At 41.3% G+C, this 8,582-nt stretch overlaps 1 protein-coding gene across 1 annotated transcript in view; it reads right to left on the minus strand.

The window, feature by feature from the left end:
• The window catches only part of LOC115124724 (N-lysine methyltransferase SMYD2-A-like), a 59,173-nt gene extending 50,591 nt beyond the window's left edge, over positions 1-8,582 (minus strand). The window contains exon 1 of the mRNA XM_065025905.1: positions 8,037-8,582. Within this exon, the coding sequence (XP_064881977.1) occupies positions 8,037-8,221 (185 nt within the window). The 5' untranslated portion in view covers positions 8,222-8,582. The remainder of the gene's footprint in view (positions 1-8,036) is intronic.

Raw genomic sequence — 8,582 nt, forward strand, 5'->3', positions numbered from 1 at the left:
GGAAGCGAAGGTAACAAGCCTAAATGATTGCCGCCCTGAGTGCTACGGGGCGGTAATCATTTAGGCTGGTTACCTTCGCTTCCTTGGGCATAGGGACTATGGTGGTCTGCTTGAAACATGTAGGTATTACAGACTCAGTCAGGGAGAGATTGAAAAGGTCAGTGAAGACACTTGCCAGTTGTTCCACGCATGCTTTGATTACACGTCCTGGTAATCCATCCGGCCCTGCGGCTTTGTGAATGACGACCTGTTAAAAGGTCTTGCTCACATCGGCTTCCGAGAGTTTTATCACACAGCTAGTGCTCTCGTGCATGGTTCAGTGTTGCTTGTAAGGTTGCACATTTTGGGGAATATTCAGAGGTGGAACCTTTCCGTGGGAATTAACAGGAATATATGGTAATTAATATTATATTACCATTTAAATGTACATGTTTATTGCATTGGATATATTTACCATATCATATGGAGACAGAAACATTTTACCTCATCATAAGTAGACATAATTACAAATGGTTAAATCCTTCCAAAATATATATTTTTAAACAATTTAGTTACAAATTGAACTTTCATTAAATGAGTTGACTCCATATGGGATGATTTCACTGAACAACAATAGGAAATATTCAATGATCGCATCTCCAAAAAAAAAAAAAAAAAACACTCGAGGTACACATACTTTTTTCTTGCCACTGTATGGAAACAGCTGAATTAACACTCAGTTACCAGGCTCAAGAAAGCTAAAAACCCACATGGTAGCAAAAACTAAGAGAAATTGTTAACAATTATACATGATTTAAATACACTTTGCTGTAGGCTACTATTTACTAGTTTAAAAAAATAAAAGTATGTAATATAAAATATATTCACCCCACCCAGTATTGTAATTAAAACTTACCAGAAAGCATGTAGTCCTTGGCTCAGACAGTGTAGTAGTGTGGGCTCAATAGCATCTCATTAGTGTGCAAGAACTTGAGAATCAGCTGTACATGTGATGGAAGAATGCACTGTGCATAGAGAGGGTTGCAATTCCATTGAATTGGGGATAGTTTAAGGCCGTTCCTCCAGCGGAACCCCTCGCCAACAGCCAATGAAATTGCAAATACGAAACATAAATCTCATAAATCATATTTCTCAAACATACAAGTATTAGGCACCATTTTAAAGATAAAATTCTCATTAATCCAGTCACAGTATCGGATTTCAAAACTGCTTTACAGCGAAAGCTCCACAAGCGATTATGTTAGATCACCACCAAGCCACAGAATAAACACAGCCATTTTTCCAGGCAAAGAGAGGAGTCACAAAAAGTACAAAGAGATAAAAATTCATCACTAAGCTTTGATGATCTTCATCAGATGACACTCATAGGACATCATGTTACACAATACATGTATGTTTTGTTCGGTAAAGTGCATATTTATATTAGAAAATCTCATTTTACATTGGCGCGTTATGTTCAGTAGTTCTAAAACATGCGATGATTTAGCTTAGAGCCCCATCAAATTACAGAAATACTCATAAAAAACATTGATAAAGATACGACTATTAAAACATGGAATTAGAGATATGCAACTACTGTGTCAGATTTCAAAAAAACTTAACGGAAAAAGCAAACCATGCAATAATCTGAGAACAGCGTTCAGACAACAAAGAGGCCAAAGCGATATCCGCCATATTGAGTAGTCAACAATAGCATTAGAAATATTCACTTACCTTTGATGATCTTCATCATAATGCACTCCCAGGAATCCCAAGTCCACAATAAATGCTTGATTTGTTCGATAATGTACATCATTTATGTCCAAATAAATCCTTTTGTTAGGGCATTTAGTAAACAAATCCAAAACGCGCGTGCAGGTCCAGCAGAACGTTGGACGAAAAATTCTAAAAGTTTTAACAGTCCGTCAAACTAATTATAGAATCAATCTTTAGGATGTTAACATAAATGTTCAATAATGTTTCAACCGGAGAACTCCTATGTCTGTAGAGAAGCAATGGAACGAGATCTAACTCTCTCGTGACCGCACGAGAGCCCCTCCTTTATAGTAGAATCCTCAAACAAGTTTCTAAAGACGGTTGACATCTAGTGGAAGCCTTAGGAAGTGAAAAATGACCCCATAGACACTGTGTATTCGATAGGCCAAGCTTTGAAAACCTACAAGCCTCAGATTTCCCACTTCCTGGTTGGATTATTCTCAGGTTTTCGCCTTTTATACTCAGAGATCATTCAAACAGTTTTAGAAACTTCAGAGTGTTTTCTATCCAATACTACTAATAATATGCATATATTAGCAACTGGGCCTGAGTAGCAGGCAGTTTACTTTGGGCATCTTATTCATCCAAGCTACTCAACACTGCCCCCATCACCAAGAAGTTAACGAAAATATGTCACAATACCTAGAATTACCTTATTACCACAAAAAAAAGGTTCACCGTTATAAGCTAACTTTTTTGATGAAGGCATTTAGCTCATCTGGTAGGCTAGCGTCATTGGGCAGCTCGCGTCTGGGATTCCCTTTCTAGTCCGTATTGACGCTTTGCCCGTTTGATGGTTCGTCTGAGGGCAGAGTGGGATTTCTTATGAGCGTCCGAATTAGTGTCCCGCTCCTTGAAAATGGCAGCTCTAGCCTTTAGCTTGATGCGGATGTTGCCTGTAATCCATGGCTTCTGATTGGGATATGTATGTACGGTCAAAGTGGGGAAGACGTCGTTGATGCACTTATTGATGAAGACGGTGACTGATGTGGTAAACTCCTCAATGCCATTGGATGAATCCTGGAACATATTCCAGTCTGTGCAAAACAGTCCTGTAGCGTAGCATCTGCATCATCTGACCACTTCCCTATAGACCGAGTCACTGGTACTTCCTGCTTTAGTTTTTGCTTGTAAGCAGGAATCAGGAGGATATAATTATGGTCAATTTTTTTAAATAGAGGGAGAGCTTTTTACATGTCTGCGTGTGGAATAAAGGCGGTCTAGAGTCTTTTTCCCCCTCTGGTTGCACATGTAACATGCTGGTAGAAATGAGGTAAAACATATTTAAGTTTGCCTGCATTAAAGTCCCCGGCCACTAGGAGCAGCGCTTCAGGATGAGCATTTTCTTGTTTGCTTATGGCCTTATAGAATTGGCTGTGTGCGGCCTTATTGCCAGCATCGGTCTGTGTTGGTAAATAGACTGCTACAAATAATAATGATAAGAACTCTTTGTAGATAGTGTGGTCTACAGCTTATCATAAGGTACTCTACCTCAGGCGTGCAACACCTCTAGACTTCTTTAATATTAGATAACACACCAGCTGTTATCGACAAATAGACACACACACTCCTACCCCTCGTCTTACCACATGTAGATTCTCTGTTCTGCCGGTGGATGGAAAATCCCACCAGCTCTATATTATCCGTGTCGTCGTTCAGCCACGACTTGGTGAAACATTAGATTACAGTTATTGATTTTATTTTCCAATGAATTCACGATAGCCAATAAGGATGGAAGTGGGGGTTTACTCTTTCACCTACGAATTCTTATACGGGAGCCCGACCTCCGCCGCCTTCACTCTTTTCTTCAAGGAATTGACAGGGATTTGGGCCTGTTCCCGAGAAAGCAGTATATCCTTCGCTTTGGACTCGTTACAGGAAAACTCTTCTTCCAGTCCGTGGCGAGTAATGTACAAAATCAGTTACAAAAATAAAGTTACAAACAATGCAAAAAAAAACGAACTAAAGAGCACAGTTGGTTAGGAGCATGTAAAACATTTGCCATCCTCTCCTGCACAGTTCTACAGTGAGCTTAGCCTTGCTATTGAGAAATATATATTGCTATTGAGCCTTGCTATTGAGAAAGGTCACCGTAGGCAGACCTGGCTCTCAAGAGAAGACAGGCTATGTGCTCACTGCCCACAAAACGAGGTGGAAACTGAGCTGCACTTCCTAACCTCCTGCCCAATGTATGACCATATTAGGCACATATTTCCCTCAGATCACACAGACCCACAAATCATTCGAAAAATAAATCCAAATTCCCATATCTACTGGGTGAAATTCCACAGTGTGCCATCACAGCAGCATGATTTGTGACCTGTTGCCACAAGAAAAGGGGAAACCAGTGAAGAACAAACATCATTATAAAATCAACCCATATTTAGTGTTTATTTACTTTCCCCTTTTGTACTTTTAACCATTTGCACATCATTACAACACTGAATGACTGTATGACATTTGAAATGTCTTTATTCTTTTGGAAATTTTGTGAGTAATGTTTGTTAATTTTTTATTGTTCACTTCACTTTTGTTTGTAAACATATTTATTTTGTTAATATTTTTTATTTATTTTACCTTTATTTAACCAGGCAAGTCAGTTAAGAACAAATTCTTATTTTCAATGACGGCCTGGGAACAGTGGGTTAACTGCCTGTTCAGGGGCAGAACGACAGATTTGTACCTTGTCAGCTCGGGGATTCGAACTTGCAACCTTTCGGTTACTAGTCCAACGCTCTAACCACTAGGCTACCCATGTTTCCCATGCCAATAAAGCCCCTTAAATTGAATTGAGAGACAGAGAGGGTGTGTGTGTCTGTCAGAGAGACAGAGAGGGTGTGTGTGTCTGTCAGAGAGACAGAGAGGGTGTGTGTGTCTGTCAGAGAGACAGAGAGGGTGTGTGTGTCTGTCAGAGAGACAGAGAGGGTGTGTGTGTCTGTCAGAGAGACAGAGAGGGTGTGTGTGTCTGTCAGAGAGACAGAGAGGGTGTGTGTGTCTGTCAGAGAGACAGAGAGGGTGTGTGTGTCTGTCAGAGAGACAGAGAGGGTGTGTGTGTCTGTCAGAGAGACAGAGAGGGTGTGTGTGTCTGTCAGAGAGACAGAGAGGGTGTGTGTGTCTGTCAGAGAGACAGAGAGGGTGTGTGTTTGTCAGAGAGACAGAGAGGGTGTGTGTGTCTGTCAGAGAGACAGAGAGGGTGTGTGTGTCTGTCAGAGAGACAGAGAGGGTGTGTGTGTCTGTCAGAGAGACAGAGAGGGTGTGTGTTTGTCAGAGAGACAGAGAGGGTGTGTGTTTGTCAGAGAGACAGAGAGGGTGTGTGTTTGTCAGAGAGACAGAGAGGGTGTGTGTTTGTCAGAGAGACAGAGAGGGTGTGTGTCTGTCAGAGAGACAGAGAGGGTGTGTCAGAGAGAGAAAGTTTTGTTTTTTAATGTCTTTCACTTTCGGTTTTGTACAGCAGCTTCAAATAGCTGAAAGAGAGAGAGAAGAGGAGAGGAGAGAAAAGAGAGAGATGTCTGTCTCGCTCCTCCATTTTGTTTCAATGGAATTAAGATGATCTTATCGCTACGATGCTTTTGGGAAACCCAACTGAAAGCAAACTCTGTGTGTGTTTATCCTGCAACTGAGTGTAAACAGAGAGGAAGAGGCGAAGCGAATGGACTTACTCCGTGAAAAATCTGTCCGCGTGAGATGAGACCCTTTTTTGATATGGTCTCCGAGTCGAATTACGTGACAGCAGCTAATGTGTGATCCCTAATAAATACCAAAACGATACCTGATCTCGCCTGCCTTCAATAATTGAGGACGTGTATTTCCATTGTTAGAGCGGTCACTCGGCCATCTTGTCACTATAATAGATATTATACGGGTGGTGATATTATGAGGCTGGTGCGGTCTGCACACCGCATTACCGGGGGCAAACTACCTGCCCTCCAGGACACCTACAGCACCCGATGTCACAGGAAGGTCAAACAAAAAAAGAATCAAGGACAACAACCTCCCCGAGCCACTGTCTGTTCACACCGCTACCACCCAAAAGGAGAGGTCAGTACAGGTGCATCAAAGCTGGGACCGAGAGATAGAAGCTATTTTTCAATCTCAAGGCCATCAGACTGTTGAACAGCCATCACTAGCACAGAGAGGCTGCTGCCAACATACAGACTTGAAATTATTGGCCACTTTAATAATAATGTTTGCATATCTTGCATTACTCATCTCATATGTATACACTGTATTTTATACAATCTATTGCATCTTGCCTATGTCGCTCTGTCATTGCTCATCCATATATATATATATATATATATATATATATATATTCCTTTCCTTAGATTTATGTGTATTAGGTAGTAGTTGTGGAATTATTAGATTATTTGTTAGATATTGCTGCACTGTCGGGAACTAGAAGCACAAGCATTTCCCTACACTCACATTAACATCTGCTAACCCTGTGTATGTGATAATCTTTGAGTCGCTGAGGAGCATGCCTCTTCAGAAAGCATTCCATAAAAATTACCAGTCCAACGTTGGGACACACCAACTCATTCACGGTTTTTCTTTGTTTCACCATTTTCTACATAGTAGAATAATAGTGAAGACATCAAAACTATGAAATAACACACATGGAATCATGTAGTAACCATAAACAAACAAAAAACACAAAAAAAAGTGTTAAACAAATCAAAATATATTTAATATTTGAGATTCTTCAAAATAGCCACCCAGCTTTGCACACTCTTGGCATTCTCTCAACCAGCTTTATGAGGTAGACACCTGGAATGTATTCATGGAATTTCTTTCATTTTTAATCCATTTGAGCCAATCAGTTGTGTTGTGACAAGGTAGGGGTGGTATACAGAAGATAGCCCTATTTGGTAAAAGACCAAGTCCATATTATGGCAAGAACAGCTCAAATAAGCAAAGAGAAATGACAGTCCATCATTACTTTATGACAGGAAGGTCAGTCAATACGCAAAATTCCAATAACTTTGAATGTTTCTTCAAGTGGCATTGCAAAAACCATCGAGCTCTATGATGGAACTGGCTCTCATGAGGACCGCCACAGGAAAGGAAGACCCAGAGTTACCTCTGCTACAGAGGATAAGTTCATTAGAGTTACCAGGCTCAGAAATTGCAGCCCAAATAAATGCTTCACATGGTTCAAGTAACAGACACAACTCAACATCAACTGTTCAGAGGAGACTGCATGAATCAGTCCTTCATGGTCAAATTGCTGCAAAGAAACCACTACTAAAGGACACCAATAAGAAGAAGAGACTTGCTTGGGCCAAGAAACATGAGCAATGGACATTAGACTGGTGGAAATCTGTCCTTTGTTCTGATGAGTCCAAATGTGAGATTTTTGGATGATCTCTCTGTGGTTCCCACCGTGAAGCATGGAGGAGAAGGTGTGATGGTGCTTTGCTGGTAACACTGTCAGTGATTTATTTAGAATTCAAGGCACACTTAACCAGAATGGTTACCATAGCATTCGGCAACAATACGCTATCCCACTTCCTTAAAAATGATTATTTTATTTTTTTTTACTAAAGTTTACTGTCCCCTTTACAACAAAAATACATGTATATTTTGTCCTTTAAACATTGAATTGGACTGTAGAATTCCATTCATTCTTATGAATGACTGTTAGGGAGTGCCAATATGGCAGACCGGAGGCTTCAAACCCTCTCAATGGCAAATACACAGCATCAGCAATCCAGGGTTTATATACCTCATTGGTCATAAAACGCAATTTCATAAATTCCTTATTGGCAGAACAACCAGCTGAGCCCGATGCCGCGTTCCCATACTTGTCAGAACTCGGAAACGTCCGACTTGATGATCCGTTGTACGCGGCACGTGTATAACTACAACCAGTTAGCAAGTCGGAAATGCCCGAGGTTCCTAGTTCCAACTAGTACGTGAACGCGACATGCTACTGAATGGGCCTTCTCAGAAGAAACAGCTGTGTGTTTTTGTCAGCTGCTGAAAGCCATGCTGAACCCACATGGTTCGGAGTGACATCCACTCCTAGTCAATGCCTAACAGCGTGTCGAATTATTTCTACAACGTTATTGGTATGGTTTGAGGACACCTTACTGTAGTAAAATCGATAACATAACAGCCGTATATCAAGGTGACAACAGAGAGAAATATCCCATTCATGCAGAATAAGGTTGACCAGCTAGCTTGATAGAACCACAAACATTACTCTTTTAAAAGATATCATTTCTATTATATAAACAAACCCAAACACGTCGTGTTCAGACAGTTGTCCAGTCCCATACCTGGTGAAGCAGTATTCACAGTGCGCTCCTCTCTCATTCACCGTCAGGACGTAGGAATAGGCAGGACAGGCAAACACGAGGTCTCCGACAGCAAAGTGCTTCACTGCCCGTAGTCCCCTGCCTTTCCCCGGGCTAGCGAACCTCTCCGTCCCCGCGATTCCCTCGTTCTTCGTTAAACCATTCATCTTCAATGCCGTGTGTGGTCTGTTCACCTAGGTGACTAGCTACCGCTCTCTTTTTGTTCTGTTTTCTTTTTTTACTTGCTTGTTGACTACCCCGAGTGTGTTGACGTTAGCAAGACAGCGACCTAGATAACATTGGTTGTGTCCTTATGCAAAGAAAATAAATAAATGCAATGATCAGACTTGCTAGCGTTGTTCCTTGTATGTATTTTGCCTAGCTGGCTTCAGCTGCACACACGGACTACAGCCTCTCACCAATACCAAACGGCAAGGCTAACTAGCCTAGCATCATATGGTTAGCTTGTCACTTCTACGACCAGTCCTTGACTACGACACATTGAACTACAGGATACCGAGGTCCTAA

The sequence above is a fragment of the Oncorhynchus nerka genome, linkage group LG12 (genome assembly GCF_034236695.1).
Source record: "Oncorhynchus nerka isolate Pitt River linkage group LG12, Oner_Uvic_2.0, whole genome shotgun sequence".
Lineage (NCBI taxonomy): Eukaryota > Metazoa > Chordata > Actinopteri > Salmoniformes > Salmonidae > Oncorhynchus > Oncorhynchus nerka.